At 46.9% G+C, this 21104-nt stretch overlaps 1 protein-coding gene across 4 annotated transcripts in view; it reads left to right on the plus strand.

Moving 5' to 3' along the window:
- The window catches only part of LOC132827680 (caskin-2-like), a 277191-nt gene that overhangs the window by 248255 nt on the left and 7832 nt on the right, over positions 1-21104 (plus strand). For all 4 annotated transcript variants that reach the window (XM_060844329.1, XM_060844327.1, XM_060844328.1 and 1 more), the window contains 6 exons: positions 4739-4833; positions 7855-7965; positions 11235-11336; positions 14464-14602; positions 15226-17514; positions 19346-19688. In XM_060844329.1, the coding sequence (XP_060700312.1) occupies positions 4739-4833; positions 7855-7965; positions 11235-11336; positions 14464-14602; positions 15226-17514; positions 19346-19688 (3079 nt within the window). The remainder of the gene's footprint in view (positions 1-4738; positions 4834-7854; positions 7966-11234; positions 11337-14463; positions 14603-15225; positions 17515-19345; positions 19689-21104) is intronic.

The raw sequence follows: 21104 nt of genomic DNA on the forward strand, positions 1-21104 counted from the left end.
AAGTGCATCCCTACAAAATCCTTGATAATGGACTCTAGCATCTTCCCCAAAACCAACATCAGACTCGTTGATCTATAATTCCCTATTTTCTCTCTACCTCCCTTTTTAAACAGTGGGGTTCCATTAGCTTCCTTCCAATCTGCAGGAACTGTTCCAGAGTCTGAAGAATCTTGGCAGATGACCACCAGTGCATCTCCGTTTTCAAGGGCCATTCCCTTCATGGCGTATAGATTACCATGCCCTGGGTATTTATCAGCCTTCAATCCCATCTATTTCTCTAATGCCATTTCTCTGTTAATACATACCCCAATAATACATACATGCAGTTTCTCCCTCTCCTTAAACCCTATTCCCATTCTTTGTGGTACATTATTAATTTACAGCGCTGGGTGGTAGTGAAGGAGAGGGAAGTGGTGAGGATGGTGGTGAGGGAGGGGTTAGTGGGGCAGGGGGATGGTAGTGAGGGGAGGTGGTAGTGAACGAGAGGACTGGGGACGATGGTAGTAATGGAGGGAGGAGGGGGCGGGAGCATGGTAGTGGTGGAGTTGGGGGAATGGAGAGTGGTAGTGAGGGAGTGAGATGGGGAGAGTGGGTTAAGTAAGTGTAGGAAGAGTCCTGTGAATTTGCAGCCAAGCCCGCAGAGCTGTCGAGGAAGCCGGATCACTGCTAATTCCCAGAGATCATGTTTCAAAGGTAAAAGCTCATTTTCAGGAATAAGTGCAGAACAGCCTTTCCATTGACAACTGCTGATATCATCTGTCCAGGTCTGTGTTCCCCTCTCTCTGTCACTTAACCACAAACTTGCACTTTGTTTGAGAGTCTCAGGAGAAGTGACTATTTGATGAGGGGACTGTACTGAAACTCCAGGCCTAGTCCAAAGCTGTGGAAGTGTAAAATAGGCAAGTGATTGGTGGATGTGTTGAGGGAACACCACAGCCTTCCCAATATGAAGTTTTCCAAATGCAACTCTTGCCTTTTTTAAAACGAAGGAATTTTGAGTTAGTACATTTTGAGGCAGTTAAGGGAAAAGAAGCTGAGAGGTCAGCATTAGCCAGTCTCTGTGGATTTGGATTAATAACAATTCCCTTCACTGGAGAAAGTTGAAAGAGCCTATGTGTTGCTGGAAAAGCGCAGCAGGTCAGGCAGCATCCAAGGAACAGGAGAATCGCGTTTCGGGCATAAGCCCTTGTTCATGAATTATGCCCGAAACATCGATTCTCCTGTTCCTTGGATGCTGCCTGACCTGCTGTGCTTTTCCAGCAACACATTTTCAGCTCTGATCTCCAGCATCTGCAGACCTCACTTTCTCCTGAAAGAAGCCTATGTCCATTTGTGAAGAGAGGGTGACAGTAGAGTGCTTAGATTATATGATCAATTGAAAATGGCTTTGCTTCATGAATAAAAAGAGGGGAAGATGTGGAAATAATGGGGAAAGAATGCTGGCAGTTTGGAGCAGTGTGTCAGGTAAACTGGGTCAGAGTTTCAGCTGGGTCCCTTCCTCCACAATGTGAAAAATGGCTAGAAAGATACAGACAGTGTCATACAGTGGGACAAAACAAGACAGGAACAAGAGAAGAGTGCTGTGCATTCTCGAAGAGAGTGGTTTGTTTGGTAAATAACCCGTACATAAATGTTTTAACAATCTGGGAAGAAATCAGAATTTGTGGGAAACCGAGGAAGTTGTTGTCTATGAGACAATGAAAAGATGATGATAAGAGATGGTTGACGGTGTTGATAACACACAGAGTAAGTATGCACAGCATGGTTATTTAAAGTTTGGGAGAAGATTTGTAGCTCGGGTGCTCGTTGTTGTGGTTCTGTTCGCTGAGCTGGGAATTTGTATTGCAGACGCTTCGTCGCCTGTCTAGGTGACATCCTCAGTGTTTGGGGGCCTCCTGTGAAGCTCCCAAGCTCCGAGGATGTCACGAAGACAGGGGATGAAACGACTGCAACACAAATTCCCAGCTCGGCGAACAGAACCACAACAACATGGTTATATCGAGTGCTGTTATCCCTCTTTGCTCTGGTTCCTCCCTGATGAATGAGAACCACCAAGTTCTGCTGAGAGGAGCTGATGGATCTGCTCAGTCTGAATGAATCTCTTGTCCCTGTCAAACATTGAAGGCAAATGGAAGGGAGGGTTGTGTTTCCCAGTCAGGATCTCAGTTCATGCGGAGCCTGAGACCTCAACAGGTCAGACACTGTGTTTAACATCATTCTGAAACCTCTGTTACCGTTGTTGGTGTGTTGGAAGAGCTCTGCGCTACAGGCTGGTGTGCAGACAGTATAGAAACTTTGCATGAGCTAGACACTAAGTAAAGCTCCTCTACACTCCCAGGATAACTGCAGCATAGGATTAGGCACAGAATGAGACACGCACAAATGTATGCCCCTTTGAGTCTGTTCCACCGTTCAGTCACACCGTGGCCTCAACTCCACTTACACTCACATCCCTAACATCATCTGGTTCCCGTTAGTCACAAATCAATGAATCAAGGACCATCTTAAGAATCGTCAGTAATCCAGCAACCACAGCTCTCTGAAGAAGAGAATTCCAAAGACTTGAGAGTCTCTGAGAGAAACATTGTCTCCCACCGCACTGTCCCCATCAAACAGACCCAGGACAGGGACAGCATGGAGGTCAGACATGGGCTAAAGCTCTCTCTATCCTTTTAAACTGAGCTCGACAATGTTCTAATAAGCATGCCCAGGATAAGGACTGCACAGGCTTAGATACAGAGTAAAGTTTCTTTAATACTGTCCTCCAGCAAACACCTTTGGGATAGAAACAGCATGGGGTTAGATATAGTTTAAAGCGCTCTCTACTCTTTTAAACTTGAAAATAAAACTGCTCTTTTAAACCAAAAGTAGAGTTCCCTCGATGCAGTCTCAGCACTCCCAGGACAGGGACAGCATGATGTTATTGTTACGACACAGCAATGAACCCGTCTGTTAATTAAACCAAACACCCAGAAAAGCTCACCTCACCTTGTAATCCGTTAAAGTCTGAGTGATAGAGAACTCCCAAATTCGACTATTTAAAGAAAATAAGATCAATTTATTCCTTAACTCTAAAAATGAACATTAAACAACAACTATTCACAACTCTAAGCCCCCTTCTCTTAACTGCTCTTGTCTACTTCAGATTCTATAACAATATACTATTCCAATAAAAACCCGTATCAGAACTACATTAATTTAATTTCAAAACCAGACACTGGCTGTCGTCGTCAGTGTCTGTCTCCTTTCAGCTGAAGATTCCCCTGGGTCGTCGTCTGTCTTCTACTGTGAATATTTTTTATATGAAAAAGGTACCTTTGATAGAGAGTGGTTTTGAATGACAGTCTTTCTCGATGGCAGTTACACTCGATCTAACTTTCAAACTGCCTGCCTCTTTTATCCCCCCAGCATCAGACCATCTTATTGGTTCAATGTTGACAAAACAATAATTTTCAAAATCGGTGTCCTGGGCCATAATTTTAACTGGTTAAATTTGAATTGTTGTCAAAATGCCACACATTTGTTTCACAGCTAAATGTTACATAGTTTCAATTTTCCAGTATATTCTGAGATTGCTAGCTAGTCATATGCCAGGCGCTTGTAAACTCTCAGTGCAAAACAGCATTCACTCTCTCTTAAAGATCCAGTACACACCTTTAACTTCATAACAGTTAGATATGGAGTAAAAGCTCCCTCAAATCATTTTAACTAAAAGTGCAATTCCATTTGACACTGTCCTCATCATACATTTCCAGGACAAGTACAACACACTTTTAAATATATGGTAAAGCTGCCTCCACTGTTTTAAAATGAAAATAAATGTCCCTTGACACAATTTCCATCAAAAACTTCCAGGACAGGGACAACAGGTTTTAGAAACAGAATAAATTGAAAGTAAAACTCACTCTACTCTTATGAATGGAAAATAAAGCTTTCTCTACACTCTACATCAAAGACCCCCAGAATAGGTACAGCATAGAATCAGGTACACAGTAAAGCTCTGTCTGCTCTGTCCCTATCAGACATTTCCAGTACAGGCACAGCGCAACTTCTATATTGTTTATAAACAAAAACAAGAATTGCTAGAAAAGCTCCGCAGGTCTGGCAGCATCTATGGAGAGAAATCAGAATTAACGTTTCAGATCGAGTGACCCTTCCTCAGAGGAAGGATCATGTGACCTGAAATGCTAACCCTGATTTCCCTTCACAGACCTGCTAAGCTTTTCTCGCAGCTTCTGTTTTTGTGTCTGATTTCCGGCATCTGCAGTTCTTCCCTGTTTTTAATTATTTCTCACGTTCCTCAAGCTAAACCTCGATGAGTGTGTCCAATTATAAGATTATTTCTTTCATTTTCCCCTGTCGTCTGAGCGAAACCTGGCCTATTATTATAGTTTGGGCCATTTAATGATAATTATTGGGACCTGCGATCATTAGAACTGGATCGAGATGAAGAAATTCATTCCACTGGCAGGTTTTTCTGCATTCCATCTGGGCTAGTCACAGTCATTGCTCCAACCCGATAATGACTGACATTTGCTTTGTTTTTTTTTAATAGATATTTTTATTAGAAATTTAACATTTTTACAAGTTTACAAAAATAAACGTTGATATACAATTAAATCTTAATTTTTAATAACCAAAATTTAACAAAAGAAAAATACCGAGAAAAAAACAAAACTCAACTAACTACTAATCTAACCTACAACTAACCAGAGTGTGACATTTGCTTTGTTGACAGGAGTGCCAAGACATCAAAACGTCTCGAGCTATAAGTCTGGTGAGCAAGGTTACTCACAGCAGTTTATTCACCCTGATCAATTCCTGCAAGGCAAGGTAAGGTAACTCTGCTCACAGTGTGGGATAATGGATGTTTGTGATGAGTTTTAACGGCATTCCTGATGAGATTTAATGGATTTATTTTGGAATTGATATAGCCCACGTGCTGAGCTGAAATTTTACTTCAAGGCTTCTGCCCTCTCCTTCGAATCTAAGACTGACTGGAGAACTGGAGGCCATAAAGATGTGCAGGTTAGGTGGACAGGCCTTCTCACTTGTCCACAGTGATGAGGGGCATGCAGATTAGGTGGATGAGGGATAGAGTTGGGGTCTGAGTCTGGGTGGGATGATATTTTTGGAGGGTTGGTGCAGATCGATGGGGCCGAATGGCCTCTTTCTGTATGCATGGATTCTGTGATCAGCTTGTACTTCAAGCCACACTGAAATAGGATTGTTTATGAGTGTAGAAAGGTACTGCCAAGGCATTGGGATTCATATCCAGAGAAAGAAGATTCTAAATGACAAGTATTGGTCTCAGTTCTGTTACCCCGATTACAACAATACTTTGAGGTACTGGGGAAGGTGCAGTTAAAATTTATACGGATGGTCCTGGAATGACTGTCAGGGTTGGTTCAAGGTGGGGGTCATCTTCTTTAGTGAAGGGGAGATTGGGGTTTCCTTATAATGAAAAGGCTTGCTAAGGTTGACACTGAAGATAGATGTGAAACTGGAAGAGCACAACAGGTAACACAGCATCCGAGGGGAGACTAAATGCAAACTGGGGGACCGGTTTGCGGAGCATCTGCGCTCTGCACACACTAACCAATCTGACCTTCTGGTGGCCATCTGTTTTAAATCTCCCACCACTTCCCCAGTGACATGTCCATCCTTGGCCTCCTGCACTGTCACAGTGAGGCCAAATGGAAACCAGAGGAGGAACAACTTGTGTTTCTTCTGGGCGCTTACAGCCTGGGGCCTCATCATCCACCTCACCAGCTTCAAAGTCCCTCCTTCCCCCAGCCTTATCCCATGTATGGCACCCACCCCCCCGCCCGCTGACCTGCCTAACCTAACCATCTTCCTACTCACCTATCCACTCCCACTGACCAATTACAATAACCCCCTACCTGCATCCACCTATCACAATCCAACAACCTTTCCCCAGCCCAACCCCCTCCCGCTATATATATGCCCTTGGACAAACAGGAAGACAGCTAACAATCCGCATCCATGAACATCAGCTAGCCACAAAACGACACGACCAGCTATCTCTAGTAGCCATACACTCAGACAACCAGCAACATGAATTTGACTGGGAAAACACCACTATCATAGGACAAGCCAGACAGAAAACAGCCAGAGAATTCCTAGAAGCATGGCATTCATCCCCAAACTCCATCAACAAACACATTGACCTGGACACCATATACAAACCACTACAGCTGAAACTGACACCCGGAAACGGCAAGAACATCCATCAACAGACACATCGACCTGGACCCCACATACAAATCACTGCAGCTGAAACTGACACCCGGAAGCGGCAAGAACAAACCAATATAAATACCGGAAGAAACATCAAAGCAGCGCTTCACACGAGGCTCCAACAGCACTGATGATGTTCCCTAGCCAAGGAACGAAACGTTTGCAGCAAAAACTTCCAGCTCGGCGAGCAGAACCACAACAACACCCTGGAGATTTTGTCTGCACTTTTGGTCTCCTTATCTGAGGAAGGATGTTCTGGTAATGGGGGTGGGGAGTGCAGCAAAGGTTTACCAGACTGATGTATAAAGTGAGACTGGATCAGTTTGGACTATATTCACTGGAGTTGAGAAGAACGAGGGGGTTCTTGGAGGAATGTATAAATTTCCAACAGGACTAGACTGGGTAGATGCAGGAAGGATGGTCCCAATGAGAAGGGAGTTCAGAACCTGGGCTCACAGCCTGAGGATACAGGGTAGGCCATTTAGTACTGAGATGAGAAATATCTTCACCCAAAGCATAGTGAGTCTGTGAAGCAGCCACCTCAGGAAGTCATTGAGGCTAAAAACATTGAAGGAGAAGTTAGAGATGGTTCTTAAGTCTAAAGGGATCAAGGGCTAGGGGGGAAAGCAGGAACAGGGGACTGATTTGGGTGATCAGCCATGATCATATTGAATGGTGAAGCAGGCTCGAAGGCCGAATGGCCTACTGCTGCCCCCTATTTTTTATCTTCCTGTGTAACTGAATTAGTAATCCAGAGACCCGGGCTGTAATGCTGTGGGGATGTGAGTTCAAATCCCACAGCAGCTGGTGGTGTTTAAATTTCATCAATAAAATCTGGTATTAAACTCGAGCTATAAAATCGGTGCAGATCACGATGTTCTTTAGGGAGGGAAGTCTGCTGTCCTTGCCTGGTCTGGCCTTACATGTGACTCCACACCCACAGCAATGTGGTTAACTCTTACCTGCTTTCTGAAATGGCCTACCAAACCACTCCATTCAAGGGCTGTTGAGGATGGGCAGTGCCAACCTAGTCCCATGGAAGAATAAAATAAAACATGCATTCAGTAACATCTAACTGTATGTAATCTACCTCCTACCTACATCAGTATGTGCTCAGACATTGCCTTGCGGTTGCACTGGATTTTTTCAATCAGTAATATAACATATAATACTTGTGTCTTTCGAAAATCTTACAAATCCAAATGACTTAAGGGTGCCACTTGAAAAAATCTCAAATCCAAAGTGAGTTTTTTGTTGTTATGATCTTGTGGAGGGTGCATTCTCTGAATAGAGTTTAAAAGAACCTATGGGAAAAGACCCCAAACCAAGCCAAATTACTGAGGTTTATCTGCATCCCTGTCACCCTGTATCTGACATATAATCTTCCAACAATGCACTGCAGTGATTGCCTGTATCCCATGAAGAAATACAGAAAGTCAATCAGGGAAGAACCTTTCATTAATCCCCCACCGTTTCTGTTGAAGTTTGTCTATCAGACTCCCATAGTATTATACCGGTGTACGTTTTTACAGATGACATTGTGCCCAATGAGCTGTGCTAACCCTACTTTCCTTCCACTCCCTGTCTCTGTAGGATGCTGAAGCTATCTTTAACTGGCTGAGTGAATTCCAGCTTCAGCATTACACGGCCAACTTCATCAACGCTGGCTATGATGTGCCAACCATCAGCCGCATGACCCCTGAGGTGAGTACCACAATGGCAACATTCTGTTTCTTGCTGCTTGGCGAGACCCATGGGCAAAGCTTTACTCACCACTGCTTGCCCTAGTGTTTTCTTTAGTGTGCACTGGGGTCAAGGGGCTGAAGCATATTGTGCAACTATAGGAACATTACAGTAGTGAAAGAGGCCATTCAGCCCATCATGTCAGTGCCAGCTGAACTAGCTGCCCCCTGTAGTCCCACTTTCCAGCTCGTAATCCATAGCCTATCAGGTTATAGAGCTTTAGGCACAGAGCCAAAACAAGGCTGGGAAGAAGAGAGAACTGCAAAATCATACACTTCTGATGGAGCTCATTCAGGTCTTTGTCAGAAAGCTTTGCTCTTACTGGATGTAAGTTTGCTCACTGAGCTGGAAGGTTCATGTCCAGACGTTTCGTCACCCTACTCGGTAACATCTTCAAAGGAGGAGTCCCACTGAAGATGTTACCTGGTATGGTGATGAAATGTCTGGAAATGAATCAGTGAGCAAACCTACAACCAGAACCTCAACCTGAGCTGCAGATCTTATCAAAACTCGCTTTGCTCTTATTTCCCATTCCTGTCTTTCCCCAGTGCCAATTTCCTTTTCACATTGTCACACACTTCCCCTTTTGAATGTTGCAGCATTGATGTGAACATTTGTGGTTGGTAGATGTCAGATTTTGAGTTTTAATAAAGGAAGGACTGCCAGAAGTGAGGTGTACCTCAGTTCCTGTGAACATTCGCACTGGGAGCAAGCTCTTTGACCTCCTACACAATTCACTAAAGATTAGGGCTGATCTGGTGATTCCTACCCTAGATAACCTTACAGCACATACCCCCATTCCTGCTTCTTAACAATCTGTGAATGGCTTAAAAATATTCAGAGACTCTACTTTTGGAGGAAGAGAGTTGCAAAGGTGCATGAAACCATATTCCCATATCTATCCATTTTAAATGGGCAAACTCTAATTCTTTAACTAGTAACCTCCATCCCCCCCCACCAAGTTCTGGATTTCCCACAAGAGGAAATTCCTCTCAACATTCATGTTGTAAAGATCTCTCCAAAGCTTATACGTTTCAATCAACTTGTCACCTACTTTTCTAAACTCCAGTAGTTACGAACCCAGCTTGTTCAACCTTTCCTTATTAGACGATCTGTTTGAGAAATGAGGAAACTCTGATGTCTATTGATTACAGCATAGTAAAGATGTAAATGAGCATTATCTAGTATTATAGAATTGTACAGCATGAAAACAGACCCTTCGGTCCAACTCGTCAATGTTGACCAGATATCCGAAATAAATCTCATCCCATTTGCCAGCATTTGGCCCATCTCCCTCTAAACCCTTCCTATTCATCTACCCATCCAGATGCCTTTTAAATGTTATAATTGTACCAGCCTCCATCACTTCCTCTGGCAGCTCATTCTATACACACACCACCCTCTGTATAAAAAGGTTGCCCATTTAGGTCCCTTTTAAATCTTTCCGGTCTCACCTTATATCTATTCCCTCTAGTTCTGGACTCTCCCACCCCAGGGAAAAGACGTTTCTATTTATCCTATCCATGCCCCTCATAATTTTATGAACCTCTATCAGGTCACCCCTCAGCCTCCATTACTCTAAGAATCACAGAGAATTTACAGAAATGGGCCATTTGATCCAACCAGTCTGCTAGTGTTGATATTTCCTTTAAGCTTTGTTCTTGTCCTAATTCATTGAACTCTCAACAAATCCTTTCTATTTGGCTGCTTTTCCTGACTTGCCCTTTAATCTCTTGATGCTATTTGGCTCAGCTGTCCCCTGTGATAGTGCTGACCCCTGTGATAGCAATTTCCACATTTCAATCACTGTCTGTCTGCCCTAAACCTATCTTGTCAAACCTTTTACTTGTAAGTTGACTTTGCATCATCTCCTCAGTGTCCATATCCTTCATCTCAGATGGAAAACAGAAGAAGTATACATGGGAGCTCCCAGTGTAATCAGGTAGTTGCTGTGTAAGAGCAATGGTGAGAGGGCAGCTCCATCAATCAGTGAGAGAGCTGGACAGACTGGATGCAGGGAGGATGTTTTTCCTGGCCGGGTTATGGTCTCAGGATACACTGTAGGCCATTTTGCACTGAGATGAGGAGAAATTTCTTCACTTAGATGGTATTTAACCTGTGGAATTCTATACCACACAAGACAATGGAGACCAATTCACTGAACATGTTTTTAAAAAAAAATAGATTTCTACACGTGAAAGGCGTCAAAGGGTATGAAGGAAGATTGGTAATGTGGTAATTAACCATGATCATATTCAGTGGCAGAGCAGACTCAATGGACTGAATGCTTCACTGTTCCTCCTGGTTTCTATGTTTCCATTGGAATTTTGTTTGATTAGATTAGATTCCCTACAGTGTGGAAATAGGCCCTTTGGCCCAACCAGTCCACACCAACCCTCCAAAGAGCAGCCCACCCAGACCCATTTCCCACTGATTAATGCACCTAACACTATGGGCAATTTAGCATGGCCAATTCACCTGACCTGCACATCTTTGGACTGTGGGAGGAAACTGGAGCAACTAGACAAAACCCAAGCAGACACGGGGAGAATGTGCAAACTCCACACAGACAGTCGCCCGAGGTTGGAAATGAACCTGGGACCCTGGTGCTGTGAGGCGGCAGTGCTAACCTCTGAGTCACCGTGCCACCCTAGGGTAGTTGACTAGAGGGCATAATTCTAAGGTGAGAAGAGAAAGATTTAAAAGGGACCTGAGGGCAACCCTTTCACACAGAGAATGGTTCTTGTGTGGAATGAGCTGTCAGGGGAAGTGGTAGAGGCAGATGAAGTTACAACATTTAAAAGACATTCGGGCAGGTACATGACAGGAAAGGTTTAGAGAGATATGGACCCTCTGAGATTAGTTCAGTTTAGGAAACTGAATTGACATGGATGAGTTGGACCGAAGGGCCTGTCTCTGTGACTAGCAAGAGAGGAACAGGCTGGAAGCCAGAACTAAGAAAGAGCACATTGCACCCCCTGGGGTTCTGCCGCCCCCTTTATTTGTGCTGTGTCTCCCTGTGCCAGCTATCTTAATGCAGAGTATGACAAGGCACACGTCTCCTGGACATTCCCAGGAGCCTTTGAAAACTATGAGGACTGAAGCTACACTCTGTGTGCCATCCTGTGTATTGTCCATGATTGTAAATCTCATAGGGTCACGGAGGTGGGTGGAGTGGGTTCCTCAGGCTGCATGAACTCAGTGCTAACAACTGACCCAATCCTATCCAGGACCTGACAGCAATCGGTGTGACTAAACCTGGACACAGGAAGAAGATTTCCACAGAGATTGGCAAACTGAGCATTCCTGAATGGCTTCCTGATTACAGACCGGTAGGTAACCTCTATGGTACGAGGAACGGACCCAGCCTTTTCCAACGGACATTGCTTTTGTTTTTTGTCTTCAACATCTTGATGATTAGATGCCTACTAACCATACATGACTATTACAGGAACTCTCTATAGGTACCAGAGTGAAACTCCTTCCACACTGTCCCCATCAAACGATCCCAGGGCAAGGGCAGCATTGGGTTAGATACAGAGTAGAACCCCTCTACACTGTCCCCTCAAGTACTCCTAAGACAGGTATAGAGTAAAGCTCGCTCTATATTTTTCTACTAGATCAGATATGGCAGGGATCAATTTGCATTTATTTAGCACCTTATCACACCTTTCATCTTCAAGCAGCTCCAGTTCAACTCAGCCCTTTTTGAATTGCAGTTCCTGTTGTTTTGTAGGTTTGATGCAGAGTACAGCTCTCTCTACAATGCGTTCCATCGCCGGGACATCTCTCTCTGCAGGAGTGAGAGATTTCCATCTCTTATGTGAAATCACCAGTTGGAGCAAAAGGAAAGCACCCGTACAATTACTCACACTGGGTGAAAACTGCCCGAAACGATCTCATGCAGGATTTACTGCACTTTGCCCCTCTCTATCCCTCTCTAAACCTCTGTATGTGGCAGTCCTCCAGCTTTTCATCGCAGTGGAGGTTGTTACATACAGCAGTCTCCTGTGTCCATACGTAAAGATGCCTCACAGACTTCCAGCCCAACTGTTTATTTTGTGGTGCTGTTTGGGTCTTGGGCAATTGCACTTCCTTTTTAATTCCTTTGTTGCATTTAAACCTCACCCTCCTGACGTGGACCCTCAGTACAGGGCGGGTGCAGGGCAACTTGAAGATGCCCGTTGCTGGGGGCTTAGAGTGGCATCAATAGATCCAGTCAGCAGGGGGTGGAAGGGGGTCATTGTTCCTGACTGCCTGCCCCTCTTCCACAGCTACATTCAAGCCCAGGTGACCTCGGAGAGGGAACATGTGTCCACCAATACTCTCAATGTTTTGACAGAGATGTGGGCACCGCAGGGGCTGGACTGTATTAGCACTCTCTCCAACACCATTTTGATGTTCTATCCTCTTTTTAGTCTCTTGAGGGGCCAGCTTTTAGAGTTTTGGCTGTACTTTCAGCCCCATGCTGGCAAGGTCTCAGGACTGGTTTAATGGCAGTCGGGGGTGAAGGGGATGATAAATCCCAGCGGGCTGTCCCTCTGCCGTGGTTCTGCCTCTGTCTGGCACACAGCACATACTGTCTTGGGGCGATCTCCAGCTCCTCACAACACACTGGGGACAGAGTGGATCTTTTCCCCTTCCCATGATATTTTGATTTAATAAGTATTTTCTTTGTTTTAAGTTGTTTAAGTTACAGTGCCCCACAGCAGGGCTGCTTTGGTTTTAAGTGTTTGGATTTATTTATTTAAAAATCTGGTTTCTCCTGCAGTGGAGTGTTGGCTTCTGGTCAGAGACAGGGTCAGGGTCTGGGTCCAGTTGGGAAAGGTGGGAACTGGAGTTGGTAATAAACGACAGTTTCATAATCAAACTCTTTGTAAATCTCTGGAAGTCTTTTGCTGCCTAATTCAACACATCAGTCTGTCAAATGAAACTCCCACAGCATTCTCCCTGGAAATACTTGATTCGTGTCCTACAGCTGACATGTGGGAATCCAAAACAGAGTCATTCTCCACTATTGCTGTGTGGGGTTAATGTCAGAAACTAGGATTCCACTATCTGTGCTGAATGAGCTGAGGTCAGTCCTGAGGGAGATCAGACAGCTCAGGGTAGGTTCACCTGTTGAATAAAGGTGTTATGTTGAGGCAAGATAGCCCTGTAGACATCTTGGGGTTCCGAAGTATGAGAGATGATCTTATTCCCTGTGCCTGTATTGTTCCAACAGGATAGGTAAATGCTAGACCCACCAGGGACGCCCACGTACCAGGAGAGAATAAACAAAGAAACAGGTTACTGTACCATGTGAGGGGAGCCTTGAACCTGGGGATACAGTCTCAGAATAAAATCATCCCTGTTTAAGACTGGCATAAGGATGAGTTTCTTCTCTGAGAATCATTAGATTTACAAAGGATTTATAAAAAATGTTACTGAGACTGGAGGGATTGAGCTGTAGGGAGAGGCTGAATAGGCTGAGGGATGACCTTACAGAGGTTTATAAAATCACGAGAGGCAGAGATAGGGTAAACAGACAAGGTCTTTTTTCGAAGGGTGGGGAGTCCAGAATTAGAGGGCATAGGTTTAGGGTGAGACGGGAAAGATTTAAAGGGACATAAGGGGCAACATGTTTATGCAAAGGATGATGCGTGTATGGAATGAGCTGCCACAGGAAGTGATGGAGGCTGATACAATTGCAACGTTTAAAAAGCATCTGGGTGGGTATATGAATAGGAAGGGTTTGGAGGGATATGTTGGCAAATGGGACTAGGTCAGATTGGGACGTTTGGTCAGCATGGATGAGTTGGACCAAAGGGTCTGCTTCTGTGTTGTATGACTCTATTATTGTTAGGAATTCTTTCCCACAGAGAGCAGAGTAGACTGGATCACAATATATTCACAGCTGAGTCTGGCCTACAAGGTAGTTGTGGATTATCGTGGGACAGGCAGGAATGTGCAAAATCAGATCGTCCATAGTCTTACCGAGTGACTGAGCGGGCTCGACGGGGTGAATGGCCACCACCTTCTCCCATTGCTTCAGGTTTTAACTTCACATTTGCAGACTTGTACCCGGTGGGGAGCTGGTTTGGAAACAGTACAAGGGCCCATTCCGTACGGCAGGGTTATGATTACCAGAAAGAGCTGGTGTCTGTGTGCCCGGATTCTTTGGGCTTTGCCAGGGCAAATCGAGCCGGGCACCGACTTCCTGATCCCTGTCCAGTGGACCCTACTGGAAAGTGCATAATGGGGTGAGGGCATTATGCGTACGCCAACAATGACGCCTCCAGTAGTTGAATAGTCTGTCGACACTGGGTGGCAAGTCTTGTATAGAATGAGCGCGGTGGTGCCCACATTGTTAAACTCAGGACGAGGTGAGCCAGTACAGGAGAAGAGCAGTCCCATGTAAAGAGGGGTCGCACTCTTGAAGGTGTTAGGGGCTGACCCCTTCCTGTCTGTATTCCATAGGCAGACCTGTTTGAGTGGCTCAGTGCTATCGGCTTGCCCCAGTACCACAAGAAGCTCGTCGATAACGGCTACGACAGCATCAACTTCATCAGTGAGATCACCTGGGAGGATCTGCAAGAAATCGGCATCACACAGTTGGGTAAGAGAGCTACTCATCCAGGCCCTGGGCATCCGCTCTCGGACAGTTTGTACGCTACTGTCTGAGGACCTTTGGTGAATTTTTGCAGTGCATCTTGTAGACAGTGCACACTGCCGTGGCTGGTTGTCATGATTTGGAGATGCTGGTGTTGGACGGGGGTGTACTGGGTCATGCTAACAGATGAGAGACTTAACAAACAATCCAGATCTTTTTCAATATATAATAAGTTACATCATACTGTAAACATTTGCTATAAATTCTGGGGGTCTTACGATCTTATTCTCCACAACCACCTGATGAAGGAGCAGCGCTCCGAAAGCTAGTGCTTCCGAATACACCTGTTGGACTATAACCTGGTGTTGTGTGACTGGTTGTGGATGTGGTGCCAATGAAGCCAATGTCCTTGCTGTTAAGCTTCTTGAGTGTTGTTGGAGCTGCACCCATCCAGGCAAACGGGGAGTATTCCATTCCACTAGTGTTTTGTAGATGACAGACAGGGGAGCGGGAGGGGAGTTACTCACCACAGTATTCCTTGTCCCTGGTTTCTACAATCACTGTGTTCATGTGGCTGGTGCTGTTAGTTTTCTGCTTGTGTTTAGAGTGACTGCTTTGTGTCTCTGCAGGACATCAGAAGAAGATGATGATTGCCGTGAAGAAACTTGTGGATGTGCAGAAGGCGTTAAACCAGGCGGAAGTGGAGGCCAAAACTGCTACGCTGAGGCGCAAGGCTCCAGCGGCATTGGAGATTGTTACCATTGAGGCGTTACAAGGGGAGAATGGAGAATGTCAGTCTCCTCACACGCCAAAGATGCTCACCTTCCAGGACAGCGAGTTGAGCCATGAGCTGCAGTCGGCCATGTCCAACCCTTGCTACAACTGCCAGGACGGCCTGGCAATGAAGCAGGCGGGAGCCATCTCCCGGAGTCAGGAGAGCATCGGGATTCGCTCCCGAGGGTCTGGTCACTCCCAGGACAATGTGCTGGGCAAGACAAAGACTGACAGCAAGTCACAGGAAAGCCTGGGCAGTGGGGATGGCAGCAGCAGCAGTGGCAGCAGTGGGAAGACCACCTCGTTACCCGGCCCTCGGGACGGGGTACCCGCTCACGTTCTGGTGCCGCACCAGGAGGTTGCCAATGGTTTGGGCCCTGCCCAGGGAGGCAGTCCCAGTAAGGAGAGGAATGTCCCAGATGGACGCGACCATTACCAGAGACCCGTGGCACAGAAAGCTGCTCCGGTAGCAAACCCAGTGAAGATGTTGCCTTCCCAGTACCCACTCCATCCGCCCCCAAACCTCATCCCTCCTCACACACCAAGCAAGGGCAAGACAGTGCCAGCCTTAATGTACCCACAGCTACCTGTTAAAAAACCGTTCTCCTCAGCGATAGAGCCCACCAAACAACAACACTCGAAGCCCACCTCCCAAGTGCCAGGGAACCAGGGCTTTGCCTATCTGCACCCACATTGTGGGCTCACCAATGGAGTTAGTCCAGAGAATGAGCCTCGCCTGAACCCTGTGGCACTGCCGGGCGCTGTTCCAATTATCCGCTGCCCGGTGCCAGGCCAAGAGCCAAACAGCGATGCGTTCAAACCGAAGAAACGTTCCCAGAGCCTGAACCGTTACGCCTTGTCGGATGGGGAGACGGAGGAGGACGATGTGGGCACAGGGGCTGTCAGTACGTACGCCACCCTCACGAGGCGCCCGGGCCGCAACCAGTGGCCAAGAGTGGCAGATAAGAACGTCAACCGCAGCCAGTCGTTTGCCCTCCGTGGGAAGAAGAAAGGGCCTCCCCCTGCTCCACCCAAACGCCTGAGCTCTGTATCCAGCTGCCAGGGTCAGGAAGCTGAGCGGGAGCACCCCCCTGACTCTGCCACCCTCACCCAGAACACCCCTGACCTGGTCGATGGGCTCCCGGTCAAACAGGAAGCTGGTGAAGAGCTGGCAAACGGCAGTGTCCGGAGTCTCGCTGCCAAATTGGAGATGAACAGCTCCCCTGGTGGTCAACCCAAAGCCATGGCCTTGCTGAAGCTGTCCAGACTGGAGAAGTGGGAGAACCTGGACAGCATTCCCAAGACCCCTGACCATTGCGGAGGCAGCTCCGTGCTGAGTAAGGAGGTGACGAGGTCCCATGAGAAAGCGAGGGACTCCACTAACAGGCGACGTACAGTCAGTGAGCCTGGAGTCAGCCTTGAATCGGCTGTGATCACCCAAACCTCCCAACCTGACCGGGAGGAGCCAAAGTCGGACGCTGAGGATGAGACCAAAATGATGAGAGGAGATCTCGAGACCTCATCATCCTCTCAAAACAGCTCTAGCGAGTGCATTCCTTTCGCAGAGGAGGGCATTTTGACCATCAAGCAAAGGCCAAAGGTCAACAGTGGGGCCAAAGAGGAGGGAAATGGGGCCTCTGCTGGCCCTACTGATGCTGTAACTGTGATGGCCGGAGTCACCGGGGAGGGGAGTCAGGCTCCTGAGGGCAATGGGACAGCCCCGATAACGGGCCCAGCCGCCAAGCAGCCAGAGCTTCCTGAATTCAACCTGACCGAGTCCGACACGGTCAAACGGCGGCACAAGCCCAAAGAGAAGGAGCTGATGCAAGCTCCCGTCGCTGTCCCACAGCCCCACGTGCTGATGCAGGGACCGCGGTATGCAGACGCCCAGGCTGTAAACATTGTAGACTGTAGGCCCCAGGCCAAGCCCCACAGCAAATCTGACTTGGATGACGATGCCTGCGTGGAGTTCAGAATCGCGGAGATCGAGCGGAGTCTGCAGTCTTTAGAGAAAGGGACCAAGAAGACGCTGAAGCCTCCGCTCTCCCCTAAACCAGCCCTCTCCTATCTCCAACAGACTCCCAAACAGACAGGACCAACCCCTGTTCCTACTAGGCCTTCTCTTCCCAAGGGACCAACAAAAGGTAATTACTTCACACGTGGTTTTATTAGAGGGAATGGGTAACCTTTGTGCCAGTCTAGATTGGCAGAATCAGGATCCCTGCTTTCCAGCGCAGTTCCAGTAACGGATACCCTCAGTGATGCTGAGTCATTCCAGACACCCAAACACTCCAAAGCTGGGACCACACTCCAAGCATCTCAACGGGAGCAAAGCCATTGGCCCCAGTGTCAGCGAGCTGGTTGACCAGAGTGCAAGTGTGAATGTTAGGTAGAGACAGCCAGACCGTCCTGTCCTGTCACAGTCCAATAGCCTGCTGACACCCATTGTCTGGAGAAGCTTACTTCAGTCCCTGCCCAGAGACTTCAGCATTAAGGTTGACAGGGCAATGCAGTACTGAGGGAGTGCCGCACTGTCGGAGTTTCGGTGCTGAGGGAGTGCTGCACTATCAGAGGGTCAGTACTGAGGGAGTGCCGCACTGTGACAGGCTCAGTGCTGAGGGAGTGTTGCACTCTGACAGGATCAGTACTGAGGGAGTGCTGCACTGTTGGAGGGTCAGTACTGAGGGAGTGCCGCACTGTGACAGGATCAGTACTGAGGGAGTGCTGCACTGTTGGAGGGTCAGTACTGAGAAAATGGCGCATTGTCGGTGTTTCGGTGCTGAGGGAGTGCTGCACTATCGGAGGGTCAGTACTGAGGGAATTCTGCACTGTTGGAGGGTCAGCACTGAGGATGTGGGTTCTGTCAGAGTGTCAGCACTAAGGGAGTGGGCACTGTTGGAGGGTCTGCACTGAGGGAGTGCTGCACTGGCAGAGGAGGCTCCTTCAGGTGAAATAGGTGGAGGGGAGCTAGGAACAATTTCCACAATTTGTGTTTGGATGAGGGTGGATTTCTCCCGATGTCCTGGTCCTAGCCATTAATTCTCCCCTTTTGGCTGAGCCCATGATTAGCGACCTGGTCATTATTTGCTGATGGTGAGATCCTAGAGTGATAGAGTCAGCCTCCTGTGTGCAAAGTGACGGCTGCTTCCATCCACGTGAACACAGGTGTTTTTTCTCATTTTATTTTTTTCCCAGAGTGAGGCAGGTGTTTCTGGGAAGGCTGGATTTGTTGCATTTCCCAACTTGCCCTTGAACCGAGGCTGTTGCTGGGCTATTCCAGGGAGCAGACAAGAGTGAAGCATATTGCTGTGGGTTTGGACCAGCCAGGTCAGGGTGGCAGATTCCTCCCCTGAAGGATATTACTGACCCAGATCGGTTTTTCATGGCAATGGTTGCACAGTCATCACTACTGAAACTAGTTTTTAATGGTGGCTTAGTAGTTAGCACTGCTACCTCAGTGCCAGGGACCCAGGTTCGATTCCCACCTCAGGCAACTGAGTTTGTACTCAGTGGAGTTTGGACATTCTCCCTGTGTCAGTGTGGGTTTCTTCCCACATTCCAAAGATATGCAGATTAAATGAATTGTCCATAGTGTTCAGGGATGTGCATGTTAGTTGCATTGGTCAGGGGTAAAATAAAAAGGTAGGACAATGGGTCTGGGTGGGTTACTCTTCAGAGGGTCAGCGTGGTCTGGTTGGGCTGAAGGACCTGATTCCACACTGTAGGGAATCTAATCTAATCTAATCTAAAAAAAACTGCTTTCATTTATGGAAGTTGAATGTCAGCTGGAATGTGAACTGAATTATGGCTGACATTACCACAGTGCGTCATCTCCCAGAACTCTCTTCATTGGAAGTACTCCCTCAGCTGTGTAACTCTGTGGGTTTTGTGAAAGGTGTTTCTTTGGGAATGTACCTCTGACACTGATTTTGAGAATCAGGCTGTTGGTTAATTTATTTTGCTCTTCCTTTTCAGAGTTCAACCCAAATCCGTCGCTGTTATCCTCGTCACCAGTCTCCCCAAAGTCCACAACAGCCCGAGGGCTGCCGTTCAGCAGCCCCCCAGGAAGCCGGCTTCCCCAGGCTGGGGGGAACCATGTCACTGCCACAACTCCCATACAGCAACTGGGGCCTGCACGGACCACGAATCCAGCGACCGGGAAGGCAGCATTGACGGCAGGAGTCCTTACAAAACCCACAGCAGAAGCTCCATTAGCTTCCCTGGTTCATCAACGACTAGAACAGACAAGCAGTTCACTGGAGGCAGCCCTCCATGCAGTGGAGCAGAAACTGACTCACAAAGACAGTGGCAATGACGTGTAAGTTATGGTAGTGTTCAATGGTACGACTGATCTGTGTTTGATTATGTTAATCTGCTCATTACCCCCCTTCACTGTGCTGGGTTTTTTAAATCTCTGCGTGGAGTTAGAGAGTGAAGTAAACTGAAGAAGCTCAAGGAAGACCTGAGGCAGTGAACGTGGAGCAGATGTGTGGAAATCATGTGTGCTTTGAGATATTTTTACGTAGATCGATTTGGAACAAGCATTGTTCCAGGATAAATCAAACAGAGAAGACAGCAAATGCATTATAGTAATTATTTAGCAACAAGCATTATTCACCAATCTGATAGTACAGAGGTTCTATCACTGGATCTATACTGAATCCATGTAACCCATACTGAGGTTGAAACATAGAGACCGGGAACAAATTGATAAAGGAAATAAATGTAGGGAGGTAGTTAATGGGTTAAATGACCTGGATGCCCCTTAACAAAAAATAAAGGATTATCACTGAATCACTGATAAAATTATGACAGTACAGCAAGAGGCCATTTGACCCATTGTAACAGCCCACTGTCTGAGAATTTTAACTTAGTGCTAAACTCCTGCCTTTCCCCCAACCCTTAATGTTCCTACTGCTTCCGTAACCATTCACTGTCCCCTCTTGAATCTCTCCACGCTTCAGGCTCACTGCCTTTATTCCTGATGAAGGGCTTTTGCCCGAAACGTCGATTTCGCTGCACTTTGGATGCTGCCTGAACTGCTGTGCTCTTCCAGCACCACTGATCCAGAACCTGGTTTCCAGCATCTGCAGGCATTGTTTTTACCGCTGTCTGAATTGAATCTGCCTCTACCACCTTTCCAGGCACTGCATTCCAGACTCTAACTGCTTTGCTTGAAGTTTTTTTGCTCGCCAATTTATTTCTTCAAACGGAGTCCCCCGGCTCTCTCTCCTTTTACGAGCAGTAAATAGTCTTTCCCAAACTATGCTGTTCAGTCTCCTCACGATTTTGAAAACGGTTGTCAAACCAATCATATGTGTTCTCCTCCCCAGGGAAATCAGCCCCAACTTTCCCAGTCTATCCTCCTCATTCCTGGAGCCATTCTTGTAAATCACGACTGCACTTTCTCCAATGCACTCATATCCTCCCTATAATTTAAGGTGACACACAGTGGTTAGCAGGGCTACCTCACAGAGCTAGGGACTCGGGTTTAACTGGGGCCTTGGGTAACTGTGTGTGTGGAGGTTACACATTCTCCCTGTGTCTGCGTGGGTTTCCTCCCACAATCTAAAGATGTGCAAGTTAGGTAGATTGGCCATGCTAAGTTACCCATAGTGTCCAGGGATGTGTAGTCTAATTGGGTTATAAGGATGAGGTAGGGGGATGGGACTGGGTGGGATGCTCTTTGGAGGGTCAGTGTGAACCTGTTGGGCCAAATGGCCTGTTTCCACAC

This window comes from Hemiscyllium ocellatum, chromosome 25, assembly GCF_020745735.1.
Source record: "Hemiscyllium ocellatum isolate sHemOce1 chromosome 25, sHemOce1.pat.X.cur, whole genome shotgun sequence".
NCBI classification, from domain to species: domain Eukaryota; kingdom Metazoa; phylum Chordata; class Chondrichthyes; order Orectolobiformes; family Hemiscylliidae; genus Hemiscyllium; species Hemiscyllium ocellatum.